Source organism: Giraffa tippelskirchi, chromosome 6 (assembly GCF_054371585.1).
Source record: "Giraffa tippelskirchi isolate mGirTip1 chromosome 6, T2T-mGirTip1v1.2.pri, whole genome shotgun sequence".
NCBI classification, from domain to species: Eukaryota; Metazoa; Chordata; class Mammalia; order Artiodactyla; family Giraffidae; genus Giraffa; species Giraffa tippelskirchi.
Genome location: NC_137280.1, coordinates 83644780 through 83669763, shown reverse-complemented (window position 1 = coordinate 83669763; position 24984 = coordinate 83644780). Strand labels below are relative to the sequence as shown.

Genomic DNA, 24984 nt, shown 5'->3' with positions numbered 1-24984 from the left:
CTGATCACAGACCCTGGGGGGAGGCCCAGGCCCAAACCACTGATCACGGACCCTGGGGGAAGGCTCAGGCCCACGCCACTGATCATGGACCCTGGGGGAAGAGTATGGACCACACCATTGACCACATAACCTGGTGGAAGGCTGGGGGCCACACAACTGAATATGGGCCCTGGAGGAAGGCTCTGGCCCGCGTCTCTGATCATGGACCCTGGGGGAAGACTAGAGGCCATGTCACTGGCTATAGAACCTGGGGCAACAGTTGTGGTCATGCTACCTGCTATAGAACCCAGCACCACAGCACTGGGCATGCCCATTGCAGGCTCCTGGCTGATAACATCAGCTTGTTGGTAACTACTGGAGATTGTGGACACAGAAGGACACTGGTGGTCCAGAGATACTGGAAGATCCACACTGACCTGAGATATGCCGGGGCCCACACTGGTCATGGAAAACTTAGACGAACTCACACCCAGTCTGCCAGATGCTGAAGCCGGAGAGAAGCCAGGAGCCACCCTTGAGGCTGATTCATGAGTCAAAGGGGCAGCAGCCACAGAGGCATGGGATGTCATGGGATCCATGCCCCTGCTCATCTGAGATTGGCTTGGGCCCATAGCGGTAGCCACACTCCTCTGGCCCACACTCCCCGATCTGCCAGGGGACACCTGAGACATACTTAGGAACATGCCAGCAGCCAAAGTCCCCTGAGACACTCCTGGGAGCACGTCGGAGGCTATGGCACCCTGGGATCTGCTCACAGACATGCCCCTGAACAGAGACACACTGGCTTCCTGGCCTAGATGAGAGTCCTCCCCACTGGCTACAGGTGCCTGGTAGAGGTTTGGAGCTGAAACGATGACAACAGGTTGTTCAGTTACTCTTGGGTGCCTCCCACCGATACCAGGTAGCTGTTGAAAGCTCAGGGCGACCTCGCTGAACTCAGGGGCCTGGGGATGCGGGACCACCCCTCTAACCGTCAGAGGATCTTGACGTGGGTCCACCCTAGCAGACACGGCTGGCTGGCTCAGACCCTGGCCCATGCCATTAGCCACTGATGAATATTGTGCACACGAGGTGACTTCAATGGCAAATGATGAATGATGCTGACTGGGAGCCACTGCATTCACCCCCGATGATGGTAAATTTGGACTTACCCTAGGGGCCCAACTCGGCTGACTCATAGCACAACCTGCACCACTGATCACAGGTAGCTGGGCCAGGCTGGGGGTCCCCCTAGTGGCCACAGATGGCTGAGCTAGGCGGGGGGCCACCACACAAGTCATAGAAGGCTGGCCTAAGCTAAGAGCCATCCCACTGGTAAAAGATGGCTGGCTTAGGCTAGGGGCCACCCCAGTGGTCATAGGTGATTGGGCTAGACTGGGCTCTACCCCAGAAACCTTAGATGCCTGGCCTAGGCTGGGGACAACCCCATCAGTCATAGATGTCTGGGTTAAGCTGGGAGCCACTCCACTGGTCACAGGTGGCTGGGCTAGGCTAGGGACCAGCCTAGTAGTCAGAGTTGGCTGTGCAAAGCTCGGGATCACCCTAATGGTCACAGGTGGCTGGGCTAGGCTAGAGGCCACCCTAGCAGTCATAGTTGGCTTGGCAAGTCTGGGGATCACCTCAGTGGCCACAGGTGGCTGGGCGAGGCTGGGGGCCACCCCACTGGTCACAGGTGGTTGGGCAAGTATGGGGGTTGCCCCACTAGTCACAGGTGGCTGGCTGAGGTTGGGGGCCACCCCACTGGTCACAGGTGGTTGGGCAAGTATGGGGGTTGCCCCCTTAGTCACAGGTGGCTGGGTGAGGCTGGAGGCCACCCCACTGGTCATAGATGGCTGAGCTAGGCTCAGGGCCAGTCTGCAGGCCATCAATGGCTGTGAAAAGCTGGGAACCACCCCATCAACTATCAATGGCTGGCCTAGGCTGAGGGACACCCTCTTGGCCCTGGACATCTGGCCTAAGCTGGGAGTTGGCTTATTGGCCACTGATGTCTCAGATAGGCTGCTGGTCACTCTACTGGCCATAGAGAGCTGGCCTGGATTTGGGGCCACCTTACTGGCTACTATGGGCTGAGATAGGCATGAGGTCAACCTACCAGCCACAGACGGCTGCTGATACACAGTAGGGACCACATCACTCAATGACAAACTTCTGGTTAACCCAGTCCCATAGGGTGCCTGGGACAAACTCTCCTTCAGATTCATGGAACTCTGATCTGAGGACATGTCTTCCTCACCCTCTGAGTCCCATTGGACACTCAATGTCATGCGACTGGCCACTGAGCTATGATGTAGAATAGGGATCAGTTCTGAGTCTGCAGAAAACTGGTCATGGAGGCTTGGGGCCAGGTGCCTGTGACCTGCTCCCTCAGTCTCCTCCACATTCCTGGAACCTTGGGACCTCTCCATGGCCTCTGTGGAGAGGAGAGCATCTAGATGAAAGTCCCTGTCCAAGCTGGCTTCCCAGGGCTCCTCCTCCACCACGTCAACACCAGCCACGCTGGCCATGGACATGGTGGAAAGGTTGAGTGAGCTGCAGCTGTGCAGTGAGCTCTGGGAATTGCTTATATTTAGGCCGTATTCTGTGGAGCCCTGGGAGAAGCTTCTGGACAGGTCATTGTCTGGACCTTGTGGCATATGGGCCACCAGTTCACTAAGTATATGGCCAGTTATCCGCTCCTGTGGGCCATGTGCCCTGGAAAGGCTACCCCGTGTTTGAGTCTTCTCCTTCCCAGGGATGGCTGTTCGGGAAAGGGTAGGTGTCAGCTTCTTGTCTGGGGAGGCTTGGAACAGACCGGGATCCACCTGATCCCTTCGCTTGGGTGCCAAGCAACGACCAGGAGCCACGGAGCCGGGCCAGACACCTCTGGTTATGACACAGGCCTTGGGGGCATGCAGTTGTGCTTTGCTCACTGTGGCGGCCTGTGGTGGAATTGGGGTCGCCTCTTTGGTCATCTGCCTGGGGCCCTTGGAGGCTCGTTTATGATTCGGGGACCGAGTTCTCTGCATGGTCTCCTCGGGGACCACAGGTGGCTGTTGTGGAACTTTGGCCCCTTCGTGTTGGCCCACCCTGGGGGGTACCCTGCTGATCCCCGAGGGCTGACACCAGCAAACAGACCCCCGATAGTTGGTGGCACAGCTGTGGGAGTGGGTGCCCCTCCCACGACCGGTGGTGCTGGGAAGCTTGCTTGATGCTAACCTGCCCTCCCCTGGGGATGCTCTCGCGTGTGGGGCCACCCTGCTGACCTCGTGTGGACTGTTGGTGCTTGTGGATGAGCTGCCAGTGGCCAGTGACGGCCGGCTGGTGCTCGGGCCCACGCCATTGGCAAGGAGTGGCTGCCACAGACTGGAGGACAGCTGCTGGTGGGGCACATTGGGCAAGTTGGGGTTCACGTCACTCACCATGGGGCCGAGATCTGATGCCAATTCACTCGCCCTGGGGTGCAGGCACACTCTTTCCTCACAGACCTTGGGGGTCAGGTACAGATTTAAGGGGCTTCGGCTGGGTCCCGTCTCCCATGACAGAGTGGGACCCGGAGCAGAAATAGGGGGATACTGGTGAATAGTGATCACCCCAGCAATCAAGCAGGCACCTACAGAGACCACCGATGAGCAGGGTGACCCCCCCAGCATGGCCCCATCCCCCCTCTCTTCCAAGAGCCCGGAGGGCCAGCCTGTGACAAAACCCTCCCAGGCCCCACCCCAGGGAACCCTAACCTTGCTGGGCTGTAATCTCATGGGGCCCAGGGTGGGCCCCCACGCGGCCGATAGGCTCCCCCTGCAGTCCACCTCCATGGGGGCTGGCATCACAGTCATCCCTCTTCCCACCGTTTTTGAGGCAGCCTTGGGGAGGCCAACTCCAGACCTCAGGGCCGCCTGAGACAGAGATTGGCTGAGGACTGCGCCCAGCTCCCCCTGACACAGGGCCTGGCTCACGGTGGCGCGCTCCTCCTCCGTCAGGGCCTTGCTAAGCACGTCTGCCAGTCTGCTCTGAATGACCTTAGTGAGCTCACCCCTGGACAGTGCGCGGGACAGGCTGGTGCCCAGCTCGCTCCAGGAGAGCGCCTTCACCAGCACTGTGCCCAGGATGCCCTGGGGCAAGCCCTTGGCCATCGTGGTTCCCAAGACTTCTTTGGACAGGGCCTGGTTCAGGGCCGCCCTCACTTCCCCCTGGGAGAGCGCTTTGGCCAGCAGGGCACGGAGGTCCTCCTGTGAGCCCAGCACGGCGGTCAGCTCAGCACACAGGGAGGCGAGTTGGGAGGCCGCTAGCTCCTCCTGGCTGGGCAGGGGTGCACTGGTGGTTGACGGCTGGGCCAGGGCAGCCCCGCTGTCCCCCCAGGATTCAGCGTTGCACGTGGTGTGGCCAGCAGAGGCCAGCAGAGGCACCAGCATGTTCGGAGTCTCAGAGGCCCCCTGGTGCAGGCCCAGGGTGGCCTTGCCCTGCACGTAGCTGTGGGATGGGAGCTGGGTCAGTCTGTCTTCTGGCTTGGCTCGGGGCAGAGTGCTGATGTGCTGGCAGGGCTGGGTAGAAGCCTTGAAGCCCACCAGGAGTGGCTGCGACTGCGTCTTGCTGCTGAGCTCAGCAGCCTGGTGGGCCGCATAGAGGCTCTTAGCTGTATCTGTGACAAGCTGGGCCTGGGACTGCGCCTTTGTCAATCCGGTGGGGAGATGCCCTTGGGACTGTACTTTGATCACTGCTGTGGTCAGCTGTGCCTGGGACTGCGCCTTCATCAGCTTGGCGGGCAGGTGTGACTGGGATGGCGTCTTAGACAGACACACACTCAGGTGTGGTTGGGCCACGGCTGTGGGGGGTTGGGCCGGTGGGTGTCCTTGGCCCCGGGCCTTGGTCAGCTTGGCAGACACATGCTCCTGGGGCAGGGCCTTAGTCAACTCGGCCAGCAGATGGGCCTTGGGCAAGCCTGTGGTTGAACAAGGGGCCAGTTGCGCTTGAGGCAGACATGTGCTCAGAGGCGCCTCAGCCGTTCTAGCAGGCCCATACAGCTGGGATTGAACCTTCAAGACATCCGTCCTCAGGTGTGCCAGCTTGTTCCTGTCGTTGGCCACTTTTGCCCAGGTCAGATACCTGGGCATTTCCACTGCCATACTGGTGTCAGACATGGTTTCTGTTTTCACTTGTTTCTGGGAGAAGGCCTTGATTTTCTCACCTTCCAAAGGAGGCCTGGCTGGAGGCTTGGCAGTCCCAGCCCCCAGATGCGATGGAGGAAAGCATTTCACTTTTCCCTCTGTCAAGTATGAGCGGGATGAGACCTTGACAACCCCTGTCGCCTGTCTCGCGTACACCGAGGCCTTGCCCTTTGGTCCACTTAGACACGTGTGGGATGAGGTATTGGAAATTCCAGGTGTCGCTGCTGCTGAAAATGGAGGCTTGAGGTTTCCAGCTGCTGAAGGGGGCAGGCACAGGGTTCTGAGGATGGTGGCCACTGAGCGTAACTGAGTTGGAGTCTTGGTGATCATGGCCGCCAGGCGCGTCTGGGGAGGAGCAGTTTTGGCCACTGAGGCTCCTTGGAGCATCTGATGAGATGGGGTCTTGGTCACTGTGGCCACCTGACATGTCTGCAGTGGGGTCTTGGTCCCTGTGGCTGCTGGGCGCGTCTGGGGTGGAATCTTGGTCATCAAGGGCACGGCACACATCTGGGGCGGGACTTTGGTCCCCGTGGCCACAGGCCGTGTCTGAGTTGGAGACTTGATCATCGAGGTCAGCAGGCATAGCTGGGGTGGGATCTTCGTCATCATGGCTGCCGGTCGTGTCTGGGGTGTAGTGTTGGTCGTGGAGGCTGTTGGTCGCATTTGGGCTGGAGTCTTGGTCCCTTGGGTCACCGGGCAGGGCTGGGGTGGGGTTTTGGTGATGGTTATCGTGGGCACTGGGCATGGCTGGGGTTGGATCTTACTCATCATGGCCGCCAGGCACGACTGGAGTGGGGTCTTGGTCGCTGTGGCTGGTGGGCACGTCTGAGGCGGGATCTTGGCCACTGGGGCTGTGGGATACACGTGGGGTGGGGCCTTGGTTATTGTGACAGTTGGCATTGGGCATGGCTGGGGTGGAGTCTTGTTCATCATGGCTGCCAAGCACGACTGGAGTGGAGTCTTGATCATGGTGGCCGCTGGGCATGTCTGGGCTGCAGTCTTGGTCATGGGGGCTGCTGGGTATGTCTGGGGTGGAATCTTGGTCATTGCAGCTGCCAGGTACATCTGGGGTGGGGTCTTGGCTATTGTTCCCATTGGCACTGGGCAAGGCTGGGGTGAGGTCTTGGTTATAGTGGCTGCCGGGTACATCTGGAATGGAGTCTTGGTCATGGTTGTAGCGGGCCCTGGCTGGGGGAGGGTCTTGGTTATCACAGGTGCTGGGCCTGTCTGGGGTAGCATTTTGAGGACCCCTGCTTCCATGGGGGCCTGGGTTTGGGTCTTGAATTGTCCTTGAATTGCCTGGGCGCACCTTCCGGATGCTGGTGGCCCCATGGCTCCTGCCTTGTTGGCTCTGGCAGTTATTTGCTTGGTCTTCATTGTGTCCCCTTCTACTTGGACAAGGCAGGTACTTCTGACGGTTCTTGTCATCAGGCATGGGCGGCACTTCTCATTGAGACTGACGGGACATGGAAGTTTGATGGCGACTGTCTGGTGTGGCAGGAAGGTGACGCTGGGGCCTCTGACAGAACACATCCCAGGCTGTGACATGCCTTGGGACTGCAGCAGGGCCAGTTGGTGGGTATAAGCGGCCAGGCTGTTGGAGGAAGGGAACTGGGTCTCCTTGCTCACCATGGTGGGCTGGGCTAGAAGGGACTTGCCCTCTTCCAGAGGCTGGAATCGTACCTGCTGGGGTGGGTGGTAAGGGATGTCCCCCTCTTCCACCTTCGCTATTTTCTCCATCGTCTTGCCAGAATGGAGGAGGCGCCTGGTGTTGAAGCGTCGCCAGGCCTCCTGGATGGCCTTGGCCGCCATCATCTGGGAGATGAGCTTCTGCCGGAGGCGGTATCCCCTCCAATTGGCTTGAATGAGGGTGGCTGCGCGCGACAGCATCATGTCCATTTCATCCACCAGGACATTCCTGAAGGCCTGGCTCTCCACCACAGCCCGGAGGTGAGGGATACGATGAGCCACCGTCTTGTCGTTGTAAGGCTGTTCCGGAAGGGTCTCCTTGGAGGCAGGTGGTTCACGCTGGGGCTGTGGTTGCAGTGTCCCCGGTTTGTCTTGGAGATTGGGATCGGGCTGATAGGAGCTCTGCCCACTGGGTGACACCTGTTGCTCTGAACACAGTGTCCCCATTCCATCTTGGAAACTGGGGATGGACTGATAGGAGCTCTGCCCACTGGGTGACACCTGTAGCTGTGTTGCTTGCTGCATTGTCTTGGTTCCTAGGTGGGTTAGCTCTGCCTGTGGGGGGCAGTAAGGAGGTGGTCAGGGAGCAGCATCATGCAGGCATGAGGCCTCCTGGCTGGGGCTACTCACTCCCTAGAACCTACATGTTCTTGTTCCTGGTATCTTGCAATCCTCCTCTCCTTGGCAGGTACTCCTTCCCAGTCACATGCCCGGGTGGCCTTTCGTACCCAGGTCACATCATCCTGTGGCTACTTCAACATCAGCACACAGGGCACATTCTCACCTGAACGCCTGACCACCTACCTGCTCTTCCACCTTCCCCTGTATCTGGAACATACTATAAGGACAGCACTGATCATACTGTTTTGAAAATATCCAGCCCGTGTCTGTGTGAGTGGTGTTATTTGCTTTTTCCCACTGACTGATGGTATGCTGAATTCTTAGATGGTAGGAACCGAGCCTGACTCATTTCTGTGGCCCCAGGGCCTGGGCTCCCAGTTGTGAAAAGGTAGATGTTCTGAGTGGCTAACTTGGCTATAAATGAGTAGGTGAGTAGATTGAAGGTTGGATGGATAGATGGATGGATGACTAGATCCTGAATGGATAAATTAGTGGACGAATGAATATTGGATGGGTTGGAGGAACAGATAAAAGAGTTTGGGTTGGAAATGGGTGAGTAAATGAAGTTGATGAATGAATTGGCAAACAGATCAGTAAATAAGGAAATGGATACATGGATGGATGGATGGATGGATGGATGGATGAGAGGGTAAACAGATAAATGGGTGGATGTGTGGGTAGCAGGATAATTGGATAGATGGAGGAGGGAGGATAGATGAGTGTGCGGGTGAATAGATGAAATATGAGTAGATAAATGAGTGAGTGAATGAAGAAAGGTAAAGGAATTGGTAAAGAGAACAATGAAAAGGAGGTGGATTGATGAATGAGTGGATGGATGAGTGAATAGATGGAGGTAACATAGATGATGGATAGATCAATGACAGATGGAAGGATGGGTAGAAGAAAACATGAAGAGGTGACCAGATTTCAGAAGTACCCCTGTGCAGAGTATTCAGATACTCAGGCAGCCCTGGAACATAACACACTTACTTTGCAGGAGTCCCCCCTTCTGGCTGGGACCACAGACTTCATACCTTGGAAGATCATAGAGTTGGCGGAAGAGCAGGAGAAGAAGGTGCAGTCTCAGAAGCCAGCTTGCAAGCAGCAGCAGCCTTCAGCCCTTCATCCCACGCAGTGTGCAGCAATACTGCCCTGGGCTGACTCTGTCCCCAAGACCAAAATGAAGAGATGTTAAAACCAAAAAAAAAAACAAACCCAAAAAACTAAATTCTATTTAAAAAACAAAACCTTTTTTAAATTACAAAGTTCACTTATTCAGAGGTAAAACTAGAGAAATACCAATCAGATCAAAGAGTAGGGTAAAGCCACCATCAAAATTTGGCATTTTGGAACCTGGGGGGCATGGAGGAAAATTGGCATTTTGGGTGACTTCCCTGGTGGTGTAGTAGCTAATGTAATGGCTAATTCTCGTGTCCAGTGGAGGGGACCTGGGTTCGATCCCTGGCCAGGAGACTAGATCCCACATGCCGCAACTAAGTCTTGGTGCATCCAGATAAATACATAAATCTTTTTTAAAAAATTGGCATTTTGGCTATAATTGTCAGTGAATATCCTCCAGGTTCATGTCTTTGGATTAACAATGAAACACCAAAGACAAAGAATTTTAAGTCCAAAAAATGAATGTGTAATGAATTTTCTTTTTTTAAAAAAATTTTATTGAAATATAGTTGATTTACAATATTGTATTAGTTTCAGGTATATAGCAAAATGATGCAGTTATATATACATATCTATATTCCTTTTAAAAATATTTATTTGTGCTATTTTATTTATTTAGCTGCACCAGGTCTTATCTGCGGCACTTGGGAACTTATGTTACGGCATATGGGATCTAGTTCCCTGACTAGGGATTGAACCCAGATCCCCTGCACTGGGAGTCTGGAGTCTTAGCCACTGGACCATGAGGGAAGGCACATATATATTCTTTTTTTACATTCTCTTTCATTATAGGTTATTACAAGATATTGAGCATAGTTCCCTGTGTTATCTTGTAGGTCCATTTGGTTATAAACTTGATATGTATCCAGTGTTATTTTGTACCTTAAAAAAAAACAAACCTGGAAATAACCAAAAAGGTGATTGCTAGGGGGTCAGTTAACAAGTGCATAAAGAAGGGTACTCAAGGATGTTCATCACTGCATTGTTTATGAGAGTCAAAACTGAAAACAACAATGCTTATCAGCAGGAGGTGGCTTGAATGCAGGAGGCCCAGGTTCAATCCCTGGTCAGGGAACTAGATCCCACAAGCCACAACTAAAAGTTCTCATGACTCAGTGAAGACTGAAGATCCTGCATTCTGCCACTAAAACATGGCACAGCCAAATAATATTTTTTAAAAAGAGAAGAAAGTGTTCAAAAAAAAAGAAATGGTGTCCAGATCCACAAGAATAGGTAGGAGCCGGGGGCAGCGGCCAAGAGGGCCTAGGCCGGGGGCCAGGGGCTGGGGGCCGCGGCTGACAGGGGCTAGGCGGGGCCGGGGGCCGGGGGCTGGGGGCGGTGGCTGCGAGAGGAATTACCCAAGGCCCAAGGTAAGAGAAACCCAAGTAAGACGGTAAGTGTTGTGAGAGGGCATCAGAGGGCAGACACACTGAAACTAAAATTACAGAAAACTAGCTAATCTGATCACACGGACCACAGCCTTGTCTATCTCAATGAAACTAAGCCATGCCGTGTGGGGCCACCCAAGACGGATGGGTCATGGTGGAGAGGTCTGACAGGAAGTGGTCCATTGGAGAAGGGCATGGCAAACCACTTCAGTATTCTTGCCTTGAGAACACCATGAACAGTATGAAAAGGCAAAAAGATAGGACACTGAAAGGTGAACTCCCCAGGTCAGTAGGTGCCCAATATGCTAATGGAGATCAGTGGAGAAATAACACCAGAAACAATGATGGGATGGAGCCAAAGCAAAAACGATACCCAGCTGTGGATGTGACTGGTGATAGACGCAAAGTCCGATGCTGTAAAGAGCAATATTGCATAGGAACCTGGAATGTTAGGTCCATGAATCAAGGCAAACTGGAAGTGGTCTGGTCAAACAGGAGATGGCAAGAGTGAACGTTGACATTCTAGGAATCAGCGAACTAAGATGGACTGGAATGGGTGAATTTAACTCAGATGACCATTATATCTACTACTGTGGGCAAGAATCCCTTAGAAGAAATGGAGTAGCCATCATGGTCAACAAAAGAGTCCAAAATGCAGTAATTGGATGCAATCTCAAAAACGACAGAATGATCTCTGTTCGTTTCCAAGGCAAACCATTCAATATCACGGTAATCCAAGTCTATGCCCCGACCAGTAACGCTGAAGAAGCTGAAGTTGAACGGTTCTATGAAGACCTACAAGACCTTCTAGAACTAACACCCAAAAAAGATGTCCTTTTCATTATAGGGGACTGGAATGCAAAAGTAGGAAGTCAAGAAACACCTGGCGTAACAGGCAAGTTTGGCCTTGGAGTACAGAATGAAGCAGGGCAAAGGCCAATAGAGTTTTGCCACGAGAACGCACTGGTAATAGCAAACACCCTATTCCAACAACACAAGAGAAGACTCTACACGTGGACATCACCAGATGGTCAACACCGAAATCAGATTGATTATATTCTTTGCAGCCAAAGATGGAGAAGCTCTATACAGTCAGCAAAAACAAGACCAGGAGCAGACTGTGGCTCAGATCATGAACTGCTTATTGCCAAATTCAGACTTAAATTGAAGAAAGTAGGGAAAACCACTAGTCCATTCAGGTATGACCTAGATCAAATCCCTTATGAGTATACAGTGGAAGTGACAAATAGATTTAAGGGACTAGACCTGATAGATAGAGTGCCTGATGAACTATGGACAGAGGTTCGTGACATTGTACAGGAGACAGGGATCAAGAAAATCCCCATGGAAAAGAAATGCAAAAAAGCAAAATGGCTGTCTGAGGAGGCCTTACAGATAGCTGGGAAGAGAAGAGAAGCGAAAAGCAAAGGAGAAAAGGAAAGATATTCCCATCTGAATGCAGAGTTCCAAAGAATAGCAAGGAGAGATAAAAAAGCCTTCCTCAGCGATTAGTGCAAAGAAATAGAGGAAAACAACAGATTGGGAAAGACTAGAGATCTCTTCAAGAAAATTAGAGATACCAAAGGAACATTTCATGCAAAGATAGGCTTGATAAAGGACAGAAAAGGTATGGACCTAACAGAAGCAGAAGATATTAAGAAGAGGTGGCAAGAATACACAGAAGAACTGTACAATAAAGATCTTCACGACCCAGATAATCACGATGGTGTGATCACTCACCTAGAGCCAGACATCCTGGAATGTGAAGTCAAGTGGGCCGTAGAAAGCATCACTACGAACAAAGCTAGTGGAGGTGATGGAATTCCAGTTGAGCTATTTCAAATCCTCAAAGGTGATGCTGTGAAAGTGCTGCACTCGATATGCCAGCAAATTTGGAAAACTCAGCAGTGGCCACAGGACTGGAAAAGGCCAGTTTTCGTTCCAATCCCAAAGAAAGGCAATGCCAAAGAATGCTCAAACTACTGCACAATTGCACTCATCTCACGTGCTAGTAAAGTAATGCTTAAAATTCTCCAAGCCAGGCTTCAGCAATACATGAACCGTGAACTTCCAGATGTTCAAGCTGGTTTTAGAAAAGGCAGAGGAACCAGAGATCAAATTGCCAATATCCGCTGGATCATCGAAAAAAACAAGAGAATTCCAGAAAAACATCTATTTCTGCTTTATTGACTATTCTAAAGCCTTTGACTGTGTGGATCACAATAAACTGTGGAAAATTCTGAAAGAGATGGGAATACCAGACCATCTGACCCGTCTCTTGAGAAACCTGTATGCAGGTCAGGAAGCAACAGTTAGAACTGGACATGGAACAACAGACTGGTACCAAATAGGAAAAGGAGTATGTCAAGGCTGTATATTGTCACCCTGCTTATTTAACTTATATGCAGAGTACATCATGAGAAATGCTGGGCTGGAAGAAACACAAGCTGGAATCAAGATTGCCGGGAGAAATATCAATAACCTCAGATATGTGGATGACACCACCCTTATGGCAGAAAGTGAAGAAGAACTAAAGAGCCTCTTGATAAAGGTGAAGGAGGAGAGTGAAAAAGTTGGCTTAAAGCTCAATGTTCAGAAAACTAAGATCATGGCATCTGGTCCCATCACTCCATGGGAAATAGATGGGGAAACAGTGGAAACAGTGTCAGACTTTATTTTTTTGGGCTCCAGAATCACTGCTGATGGTGACTGCAGCCATGAAATTAAAAGACACTTACTCCTTGGAAGGAAGCTTATGGCCAACCTAGATAGCATATTTAAAAGCAGAGACGTTACTTTGCCAACAAAAGTCCGTCTAGTCACGACTATGGTTTTTCCAGTGGTCATGTATGGATGTGAGAGTTGGACGGTGAAGAAAGCTGAGCGCCGCAGAATTGATGCTTTTGAACTGTGGTGTTGGAGAAGACTCTTGAGAGTCCCTTGGACTGCAAGGAGATCCAATCAATCCATCCTAAAAGAGATCAATCCTGGGTGTTCATTGGAAGGTCTGATGTTGAAGCTGAAACTCCAATACTTTGGCCACCTCATGCGAAGGGTTGACTCATTGGAAAAGACCCTAATGCTGGGTAGGATTGGGGGCGGGAGGAGAAGGGGACGATAGAGGATGAGATGATTGGATGGCATCACCGACTCAATGGACATGGGTTTGGGTAGACTCCGGGAGTTGGTGATGGACAGAGAGGCCTGGCGTGCTGCAATTCATGGGGTCGCAAAAAGTCGGACACGACTGAGTGACTGAACTCGACTGAAAAGGTGAACAAGTTACAATCACTTGGATCCATGTCTTGAAGACAATTCATCAATTCCACTCAGATGAATATACTCAGAGGTTCAAGTGTTTATACTCACCCCAAACCAGAAACCATCCAAATGTCCATCAACAGAATAATGAGTAAGTCAACTGTATGGATATATTAATATCCATCAATATATTACTATAAATGAATATGATTAAAAATATTGACCTATTTATAAATCAATGGATCCTATTTGACATGTCAGTGAGAATGCGGTCAACAGTATAGAAGAATCTCACATACACTGTTTTGAGTGAAAGAAACTGAACACAAAAGAAGACAAATTGGTTAGTCCAGTTATAGGACATACAAAAGAGAAGAGAAGAAATTAAGCTCTGCTATTAAAAGTCTCGGAGAAGGCAATGGCACTCCACTCCAGTACTCTTGCCTAGAAAATCCCATGGACGGAGGAGCCTGGTAGGCTACAGTCCATGAGGTCGCTAGGAGTCGGACATGACTGAGCGACTTCACTTTCACTTTTCCCTTTCATGCACTGGAGAAGGTTAAAAGTCTGGACAGGGGCTTCCCTGGTGATCCAGTGGTTAAAAATCCACCTTGAAAGGTAAGGGACACTGGTTTGATCCCTGGTCCAGGAAGATCCCACATACCAAGGAGCAACTAGGCCTGCGTGCCACAACTACTGAAGCCGACACACTTAGAGCCTGTGCTCCACAACAAGAGGAGCCTCCACAATGAGAAGTCCTCGAATCACAGCAAAGAGTAGCCCCTGCCCACTGCAACTAGAGAAAGCCAGTGTGGAGCAAGGAAGACCCATCACAGCCAAAAAATAAAATACAGAAATGAGGTGATTGAGAGGGGACATGATGGGGCTTGGGAGGCCAGTCATGTAGGTTTCTTTGGATTGTGAAAATATGGCCTGGCTTTTCTCTTTGCATCACCTTCATATAGAGGCCAAAATACTCATAACTGATGATGAGGAATATGTAATGAGATAAGGAAATAATCAGAGCATACCTTAAATGAAAAATGCAAGTTACAAATAACAAGCACCATAGGACTTGACTTTTTTTTTTCTTTTATTTATGTACTTGGCTGCATCAGGTCTTAGTAGTGGCTGTCAGGCTCTTGTGCATTTATGGCATGTGGGCTAAGTAGTTGCAGTGTGCAGCCTTAGCTGCCCCCATGGCATATGGGATCTTAGTTCCCCGATCAGGATCAAACCCACATCCCCTGCATTGGAAGGTGGATTCTTAACCACTGGACCACCGGGGAGGTCCCGGGACTTGACTTTTTAAAAAATAGCCCATACAAACACACGCTGGAATAGGCATAGAAAAATCTGGAAGGATAAACATTAAATTGACAAGTGATTGTGTGTGTGTGTGTGTGTGTGTGTGTGTGTGTGTGTATAAGGAGTAGGCTCAGGGGGTACTTTAATAAACAAAATTTCACTTAAAAAATTAGAATTTGGCCTTTTAGTCAAGGTGGCAGAAGGATATGATGTGGGAACCTGGCCTCCTTCACTCCTTCACTCAAACATAGAAAGAATGATGGAATATTTTAAAACAATGTTACCACGTGGTGATCATTGTTTAATGCATAGAAACATCAGATCACTAAGTTGTAAACCAGTAACTAACTTAACACTGTGTGTCAATTACACTTCAAAAACAAACAAACAGGGACTTCTCTGGTGGTCCAGTGGTTAAGACTCCATACTTCCACTGCAGGGATCTTGGGTTCAATCCCTGGTAGGGAAACTAAAATCCCACATGCCTTGTGGTGCAGCCAAAAAAAAAAAAAAAAACCAAACAAATAAACTCATAGGAAGAGAGATCAGATTTGTGGTTACCGGAGGGAGTGGGGTAGGGAGAGGGGGAAGTGGATGAAGACAGGCAAAAGGCACATACTTCCAGCTATAAGATAAATAAATATTAGGGATGTAATTAACAACATGATTTAAAAATATGTTGTATGTTGTATATAAAAGATTTAAGAGATGGAGAAGGCAATGGCAACCCACTCTAGTACTCTTGTCTAGAAAATTCCATGGATGGAGGAGCCTGGTAGGCTGCAGTCCATGGGGTCGTGAAGAGTCGGACACGACTGAGCGACTTTACTTTCACTTTTCACTTTCCACTTTCATGCATTGGAGAAGGAAATGGCAACCCACTCCAGTGTTCTTGCCTGGAGAATCCCAGGGACGGCGGAGCCTGGTGGGCTGCCATCTATGGGGTCGCACAGAGTCGGACACGACTGAAGCGACTTAGCAGCAGCAGCAGCAGCAGCTATATTATACTGAAATACATAATACTGGAAATATTTGTGATTAACACCTACTTAGGCATTTAAAGTAACTTAAAATAATTTAAGTATATAACATTGAAAAGAAGTGTTAGAATCAGCTTTTGGAAATAGTGTTAATGCGTGAATAGGTTAATGTGTTAATCTTTTAGGGGGAGTACTATGTACAGCTTAATTGATATCTTCTTAGACTGTGACTTGTTAGGCTTAGTTCCTTTTTTTTAAATTACCTCTTTTTTCTTAAATTAGTTTATTTTCTACTTTTTAACTTTACAATATTGTATTTGTTTTGCCATACATTGACATGAATCCACCATGGGTGTACATGATTTCCCCTTCCAGAACCCCCCTTCCACCTCCCTCCCCATCCCATCCCTCCGGGTCATCTCGGTGCACCAGCCCCGAGCACCCTGTATCATGCATCGAACCTGAACTGGCAATTCGTTTCACATGTGACAATTTACATGCTTCCATGCGATTCTCCCATATCATCCCACCCTCGCCCTCTCCCATAGAGTCCATGATACTGTTCTATTTATCTGGGTCTCTTTTGATGTCTCGCATACAGGGCTATCTTTACTGATTGACTAAATACCATATATATGTGTTAGTATACTGTATTGGTGTTTTTCTTTCTGGCTTACTTCACTCTGTATGTGCTGCCTCGAAATTTACAGAAACATTGAAATAATCATCCTAAGGCAAATAGATGGGGAAACAATGAAAACTGAGAGAGACTATTTTTTGGGGGGCTCCAAAATCACTGCAGATGGTGACTGAAGCCATGACATTAAGAAACACTTGCTCCTTGGAAGAAAAGTTATGACCAACCTAGACAGCATATTAAAAAGCAGAGACATTAGTTTGCCAACAAAGGTCTGTCTAGTCAAAGCTAGGGTTTTTCCAGTAGTCACATATGGATGTGAGAGTTGGACTATAAAGAAAGCTGAGTGCCGGAGAATTGATGCTTTTGAACTGTGGTGTTGGAGAAGACTCTTGAAAGTCCCTTGGACTGCAAGGAGATCCAACCAGTCTATCCTAAAGGAAATCAGTCCTGAATATTCATTGGAAGGACTGATGTTGAAGCTGAAACTCCAATACTTTGGCCACCTGATGGAAGAACCGACTCATTGGAAAAGACCATGGTGCTGGGAAAGAGTGAAGGCAGGAGGAGAAGGGGACGACAGAGGATGAGATGGTTGGATGGCATCACTGACTCAATGGACATGAGTGTGAGTAGACTCCAGGAGTTGGTGATGGACAGGGAAGCCTGGTGTGCTGCAGTCCATGGGGTTGCAAATAGTCGGACACGACTGAGCGACTGAACTGATTGACGGACTGAAGCTATAATTATATGAGATGTGCTTGTTGCTTTGAAAAAAAAAAAGATTTAAGAGAGTGAATTCTGAGTTATCATCACAAGGGAAAATATTTTTCTTTTTCTTTTATTTTGTATCTATATGAGATGATGGATGTTCACTAAACATTTTTTTTCTTTTATATATTTATTTATTTAAGGCCATGACTTGCAGCATGTGGGATTAATTCTCCAAGTGAAAGTGAAAGTCGCTCAGTCGTGTCCAAATCTTTGCAACCCCATGTTCTATACAGTCCATGGAATTCTCCAGGCCAGGATACTGGAGTGGGTAGCCTTTCCCTTCTCCAGCGGATCTTCCCACCCCATGAATCGAACCGGGGTCTCCTGCATTGCAGGCATATTCTTTACCAACTGAGCTATAACCAGAGATCACATCAGCAGCCCCTGCATTGGGAGCTCAGAGACTTAACTGCTGGACCACCAGGGAAGTCCCAATGTTCACTAAACTTCTTGTGATCATTATTTCATGATGTATGTAAGTCATTATGCCATACACCTTAAATTTATACAGTGCTGTATGTCAATTATATTTCAATAAAACTGGGAGGAAACTTTTTTCAAAAAAGAAAACTATACCTCAAAAACAAACCAACTCATAAAAAAAGGAAACATGACCAGTTATCAGAAGAATAATACTATACCCAAGCAGGATTTATTCTAAAGATGTAACAATAGTTCAGTATCTTTAAATTCCCAAGGTAATTCATTACATCTGGAAATTTAAAGGATAGCCATATGGTTTTCCAAATAGCGCCCCAAAGCATTTTCCCAAATCCATAGCTATTTATAATAAATATTTTTTTAAATAAATAAGATAATACCTAAAAATGGTAAGTCTAACCACAAAACCATAACAAACATCACTTTAAAATTGAAATTCTGAAGTCATTTTTGGTAAAGGAAGGAGAAAGATGTTGCCCACCCTTGCTGTGGGTATCATTATTTTTGGTAGTTACAGCAAAAGCAAGATAACAAGGACTTGAACAATCAGTGTAAATGTTTGAAAAGAGAGCTTAGCAGGAATTGTCAACTTAGAAGATCCAAGAGATTCTAATTTTTAAAAGCATATATGTATACACATATAGAACACGTGCATGTATATATATCCCATCATTCCTAAGGCACATGGCTGCATGCAAAAAAGTGAAAGTGAAGTCGCTCAGTTGTATGCGACTCTTTGTGACCCCATGGACTGCAGCCTACCAGGCTCCTCTGTCCATGGAATTTTCCAGGCAAGAGTACTAGAGTGGGTTGCCATATCCTTCTCTAGGGGATCTTCCCGACCCAGGGATCGAACCTGGGTCTCCCACATTGTAGGCAGACGCTTTACCGTCTGAGCCACCAGGGAAGTTGCATACAAAAAAACGAGCCGCAAATGGAAATGAGAAAAAAAAAAAAACATTTATAGTGATGTCCAAAACTATACAATTCACAGGAACAAATATTACACAAAAGCCAAAGGAGTTATGTGAGGGCTAGGAAAAGAGACAAAAGATCTCTTGGGGGCTTTTCTCTCTGCATCACCTTCATATAGAGGCCAAAATGCTCTTAAGTGATTTTGAGGGATATGTAATGAGGTAAGCAAATAATCAGAGCATACATTAAATGAAAAATGCAAGTTACAAACTACAGGTACCCTAGCACCTGATGTACCATCAGTTTAGGAGAAAGAAAGAATTCCTATAACAATTATTACACAATTCACGGACTATAATTCAAGTCCGATTAGAATCTCAATGTGGAGTTTTTTGGAAATGGAATAATTTCAGTGTTCAGATGGAAGAGTAAGTGAAAGTAGCCAAAAAGATCATAAAAAATAACAGCAATAAGAGAACTTTGACTTGCCAGATGTATAGACTTAAAAGCCATCATAACCACAGTATGGTTCACATCCAGGACTAGAAAAATAGACCAGTGGGACAGAAAAATGAAACCAGAAATTAATACCAATGTACCAAAATACCAATGATATAATGTATTTCAATTCAGGACAGGGAAATTCTGTGTTTAAATAAATGGTACAAGGCAATCTATCTGCAAGAACATATGCTTGGACCTCTACTTCATACCATATTCTAAAAAATTCAGATGGACTGAAAAATTACAAGAACATTTATTATTATGTGTGTATAAGTCAGTGAGCTCTTATGAAACTAAACAGGAAACCCAAAAGCTTTGAAAAAGATAAACATGTTTGACATCATAAAGACAAAAAAAAAAAGTGTATGACCAGTGATGCCATAAATAAGGCCAAAAGTACAAGAGACTAGGAAAAAAGTTTGCAATGCATGTGGTAAAGAGTTCAAGTTACTATCCTGCTAAAAAAAATACCCATACTTTTGGAAGACTATGACAGTATCCAGAGTGTCTGCAACTTAACATTTTCAATGTCTAGGATATAATCCAAAATGACAAGAAATTTGAATAAACTCAAAAAAATGTAACATTCTCATGAGAAAAGTTTATCAGTGGAATGTGACCCCAAGAGGCCCAGTTCTTGGAATTATCAGACAAGGATTTTAGAGTAGCTATTATAATTATACTTAATAGGAAAACATGCTCATAGGGAATGGAGGCGGGGGATCTCAGTAGACAAACAGAAAAATGAAGATATTAGAAAAGAACCAGGTGGAAATATTAAAATTAAAAATATAAAATATCTAAAATTCAAAAAGTATCTGGATGGGCTAAAAAGCAGAGTGCAGATGACAGAAGAGTCAGTGAGTTTGAATATAAATAGGTAGAAATTATCCAGTTTGAAGAACACAGAAGGGATAAAGAATGGGCCATAGAGCAAGCCTTAGGGACCTATGGGACAATATCAAATAAATGTAATTGGGGTCCCAGAAAAACAGGAGGAAGGTATAAAAATATGTAAAGAAATAGTGGCCAAAAATTTGTTGAAAAAATAATTTTTAGGTTTAAAGAGCTCAGAAAACCCTAAACAAGATAAACACAAAGAAACACACCTGGGCTCAACACAATCAACATCCTGAAGAGCCAAGATCAAATCTTACATTTAGTCACAGAAAAATAACAGATAACATACAGTGGAGCCATGATTCATCCAACTTCTCATCTGAAACTATGGAAGCCAGAAGACAGTGGAACCACATTGAAGCAGTCTGGGCCCAATCAGGAGATCAAAACCAACCATAGATTAAATGAGGGAAGTTTAATGTAAAGTACTGTTTATGACAATAAAACAGTAACTGTAAGGTAAAAAGAAACTCTAATGTGGTTTCCTAGGGTTGAGCTATATCTCCAAAGAAAGGCAAACTGGGAAGAAATTCAGACTTCCCTGGAGAAGATGTGGTATGACTCACCAGACAGCAGAGATACCAGCTGGTTTGGCCAGACTGAAGCAGGTCTGGAGTTTCCAAGCAAGCAAAAGCACCCTCCCCCTGAAGTGCAGATGGGGGAACAGGTGATCAGTAACTGGTGATGTGAGCACATATCAGGAATCCAGTCACTGGTGGAGGCAGAAGTTCTGCAGAGTGTGTGGGCTACCATGGGAACTTTGATGTCAAGAAGCCTACAGAAAGGTTTTCACCAGGCCAAGCCAGCAAAATCTCAGGAGTGAAGCAGATTCACCAGGAATCTTCACACTTCTACTACTGACCCTTCCCCTGCAATGTCTCACCAGCACCTTCTACTAAGAAAGATTAATATTACACTCACTTGAGACGATGAAAGGAAGTCCTTTGTTTATTATAGATAAGGTACATAGTGAAAGGTACATTTGGAGGCAAGAGGTAATAGATTGAGGATTGACATGCACATAATTAAAGAGCTGAAAGAACAACAACAAAACCCTGCCAACTGATAATTCTATACCTAGTGAAAATGTCCTTTGGCAATAAAGTTAAAGACATTTTCAGGTAAAATAAAACTAAAAGAATTTGTCACCTGTACATCTGCATTATAAGAAATGCTAAGAAACTTCTTCAAGTTGAATGAGAATTATACTTGAGGGAGACATATCTGGGGAGAAATGAAGAATACAGAAGGTATGACAGATACCCACATAAACAGGAAAGACTATTATTTTCATCTTTAAAAAAAACACATATGGCAGTATAAGCAAAGATTAACATATGGTCTTGTGGCATCTATAATCTATGTAGATGTATTTCACATGAAAAGTAGAGACCAAACAACAATGTTGAGGGTAGAAGGACCTATATGGTTGGAAGATTTTTACATTTTAGATGAAGTAGAACAACAGTAACTCTAATTCAGTTATGACTTAAGGATGTTTGTTAAGGATTACAACTCCTTGAGCAGCCCCTAAAAAGGTTGGGGGGTGGGAGGAGGCAGTAGAATTTAAAATAGAATTCTAAAAATGATTCAAATAATCCAAAAATAAAAAAAGGCAGAAGAGGGAGATGGAGGAATAAAATTCAGAGAGCACAGAAAGGAAATTAGTAAAATGGTATATTTAAATTCAATCATATTAATCACTGATACAGTAATGGACTAAATACCTTAAAACAGAGATGATCACAATCCATTTGTTTTCAAAGACCCAAGCACCACCTCCTTTCACATTAGACATTTTGACTTCACTTGTGTGATGGTCGGAATATCTGGCCCCAAGATGGGCCAGGCCCAGGCACAATGGGCATCAATGGGAACTGACTCATAACAGCAAACTGGCCTGAGGCTGGTTCCCCTGGGAGTCTGCACAGTCACTGTCTCCATGTCACAGAGGAGGAAACTAAGGTCCAGAGAAGCCAACATACCATGTCTTACTTCTTTATATTGTTTCTTATTTGCCTCCCCCATTAGACTGTGAGTTGACCACCAGGTAGGACCCTTTGTTTGTTTTTGAGTCCCAGTGCCTAGAACAGTACATATAGTAGGTGTCCAAGATACATTTATGGGGACACTTCCCTGGTGGTCCGGTGACTGAGACTCTGTGCTCCCAATGCAGAGGGCCCGGGGATTGATCCCTGCCTGGGAAACTAGACCCCAAACGCCACAACTATGAGTGTGCATGCCGCAAATGAAGATCCTGCGTGCGGCAAAGAAAAGCGAAGATCTTGAGGGCCGCAATTAAGACCCAGCACAGCCAAGTAAATATTTTTTTGTAAACAGAGAGATTTATGGATAAATGGAAGGATGGATACATGGATGGATCAACAGATGGATGGATGAATGTGGCCCAGCATTCAGAACTTGGAGACGGTAACTTCAGGGTCTGAATTGGTCCATCTCAGGTTCTGAGGTTTCCTCAATCACATGGTTCAGCCTGTTCCATAAACTTAATCAGAATGAGACAAAGGAAGGACAGAGTGACAGAAACAGGATGTCGAGAAATGAGAAGAAGGAGTAAGAGCCACAGACACATGAGCTGAGTAACCAGTTGGGCAATTTTGAGCAAACCCCTCTGGGCCTCCATTTAATGTCACATGAGCAAAGACCACTTTCCCAGGTTCCCAAGAAAATGTGATAGGCTCTTCAGGCTGGGTTCCCAAGGCAGACAAACTCACCATCAGGCCTTTGGGGGGCCCCTTGCACTTTTGCTAGGTGGGGCTGTGGGGCTATCCCACCTCTCAGAGCAGCCTGGAAGGCCCAGGAGGCTCCTGAAGGCCCTGGGGGCCCTGGGAGAATGACCAGGTCTCCACATACCCACCCTTACCAAACCCACCACCAGCCTCACTCACCTGCCCTTGAACCTGAACCCACTAGCCCGAACAGCCAGCCTTGGGGCGCTGGTGCCACGGTGCCTTTGTGACTCACAGCCAGGTTCTGGCCAATCCCCACCAGCTCCTGATGGGAGGGGGTTCTAGAAGGCTGACTCAGTGGGGGGAGGGGGGAGGGGGAGGAGGGGGCAGAACCCAGGCCAGGGTTGAAGGGTATGGTGGTTGCTACATCTTGTCTGCCCATCCCAAATAGAAAAGTTAGGGCTCTGAGCACAGAGGGGACCCCAAATTCTCCCCCTTTATGTGTCCAGAGATGGCCTCAGTCTCTCATCCCTTGGACATTTGCTGAACACCTACTCTGTGCTGGGACCTTTGTGCTGGGGACACAAACAACTCAAATAATTTAGGGGTGTGAAACTGTTAGGAAGGAATCTGTAGACTAAAAATAGTCACAACCTGTAAATAGAGAATTGTTCTATTTGGTAGGAATGTTCAGGACCCCTAGCCCGAGGGGCCAGCTTCTCAGTAGCCCTGAGAAAACTGCTCCAAGGAGGCAGGAGGGGGAGTCAGGCTATATACAAGTTTGCAACAAAGGGAGCATCAGAACATCAAAGATTATTGTGAGGTAAGAAAAATCAGGTATCAAGTTAAGGAATTTAGCACACTATGTAAAAGATGTAAGCCTCTGGGCTCACTGAAATAATTTCTTTCCGATGCACCTCAGCCATCTGGGGCCAAATCCTGTTTCCTTGTTCACTGTAAGGGGTGGCAGGTGTGGTGAATTCCGCCCCTAACCCCCTACCACCCAGCTCCTCAGCACTCACCATGGGGGGCAGCTGCTGGATTCGAGGGATCTTGTTCCCTTTGGGGAGCCCCCATTTACATTTAGAAGCCAGAAACCGCTGACGGCTGTGACATTTCTTGCCCACTGGATTCAGAAGGAAATATTTCATTTCACAAACCAAAGAGGGGATGGGATAGGCTGAACCCCCCGGAGAGAGAAAAAGAGTTGACTGTGGGCCTGCTGGGAGAACGGCATCCCAGATGGATGGCAGGGCACATGCAAAGGCCCTGAGGTGAGTACAAGCTGGTCACATTTAGGGAACATGGTGAAAGTGTTAGTTGCTCAGTTTTGTTAGACTCTGCCACACCCCTGGACTGTAGCCCACCAGGCTCCTCTGTCCATGAAATTCTCCAGGCAAGAATATTGGAGTAGGTTGCCGTTTCCTACTCCAGGGGATCTTCTTGACCCAAGGATCAAACCCAGGTCTCCCGCACTGCCGGAAGAATTCTTTACTGTCTGAGCCACCAGGGAAGACCGTAGAGAACACGGAGGAGGCTAAAGCCGTTGAGGGAGGCAAAGGAGGGTAGGGAGGGTGATTGAATAAGTGGGGCTTCAGAAAGGAGGATAGCAGCTTTGGTTTTGTTGAGAAGGTGCAGGGAAGCCATGAGAGGGTTTAAAGCAGAGGAGCACAGGCTCTGGGCTCCCGCTGTTGAGGATGGGGGCTCCTTAGGGTAGTGCTAGGTCCAGGGCCCCTTGGGAACTTATCACTGCTTGGCAAAAGTGGGCACTGACCCTGAGCCACAGTCCTGGAAGGGGAAGTGAGGCCACCGTCCCCAGTCACCTCCTGGGGCTGGGCCAAGGCCTGGTGTGAATCATTGCTGGCTGGGTCCTGGCTGACACACACTTTGGCCTCAGCTCAGCAAAGTCCTGCCAAAGCCACACAGCCTGGCCCACAGGCCTCTGGCTGGCCTCCCTGGGGAGCCTGCAGGGTCGGGGGGGACATTCAAGCCAGAGGTCATCAGGGATGCTCAGCCTTCCTCTGCAAAGACCCTGTCTTTTCCACACTGTGAGCGTGGTTCTGGGCAAAACCGAGGGGACATGGCAGTTGGACAAAACTTAGGTCTTTTGTTTCGGCAGTCACCAGGATAGTTCCTATCCGGGCCCTAAGGGAGCCAAACACAAATCCAGGGTGATCAGGACAATAATAGTAGGAGCACAGAGCACCGATGGAGCTCCATAAGGGCACTTGCAGCAGAGGCTGAAAGGTGGAGATGAGCTGTGTGGCTGAGGGAAGAGGTGTATCGGGCCATGCAGCTGTGCAAAGGCCCTAAGGCCAGAAGGAAAGGCACTAGTTTGGGTGAGGAGGTGGAGCCTGGAAAGAGACACCTGCCCAGGGCCAAGTGGAGTCAAAGCCTTTTTTTTCCAAAAAAGTATCAAGTAGGTGTCAGATATGTGGTTTCCAAAAAGCCCTTCATGGCACTGCTAGTGAAGACGGGGCTTCCACCGAGCCCCAAGGCTCCTTCGAGGAGGTAAAAGGCCCTCATGCTGCCATTTAGCGGGAAGGTGTAAGACAC

The 24984-nt window shown here is 47.9% G+C and overlaps 1 protein-coding gene and 1 long non-coding RNA gene across 5 annotated transcripts in view; one reads left to right on the top strand and one right to left on the bottom strand.

The window, feature by feature from the left end:
• IQCN (IQ motif containing N) overlaps positions 1–22877 on the bottom strand; it is a 26416-nt gene extending 3539 nt beyond the window's left edge. Inside the window, exons 1-3 of one of the 4 annotated variants that reach the window (XM_081496329.1) lie at positions 22648–22877; positions 8486–8614; positions 3714–7385 (exon numbers count right to left, since the gene is read on the bottom strand). In XM_081496329.1, coding sequence (XP_081352455.1) covers positions 3714–7355 — 3642 coding nt within the window. In that variant the 5' untranslated portion in view covers positions 7356–7385; positions 8486–8614; positions 22648–22877. Of the gene's footprint in view, positions 1–3713; positions 7386–8485; positions 8615–12756; positions 12992–21465; positions 21672–22473 lie in introns of those variants that run through there. The other 3 variants (XM_081496332.1, XM_081496330.1, XM_081496333.1) reach the window with 3 other exon arrangements.
• Positions 22785–24984, top strand: part of LOC145508829 (uncharacterized) — a 22953-nt gene continuing 20753 nt past the window's right edge. Inside the window, exon 1 of the long non-coding RNA XR_014055616.1 lies at positions 22785–23251. This is a non-coding gene — a long non-coding RNA (uncharacterized LOC145508829). The remainder of the gene's footprint in view (positions 23252–24984) is intronic.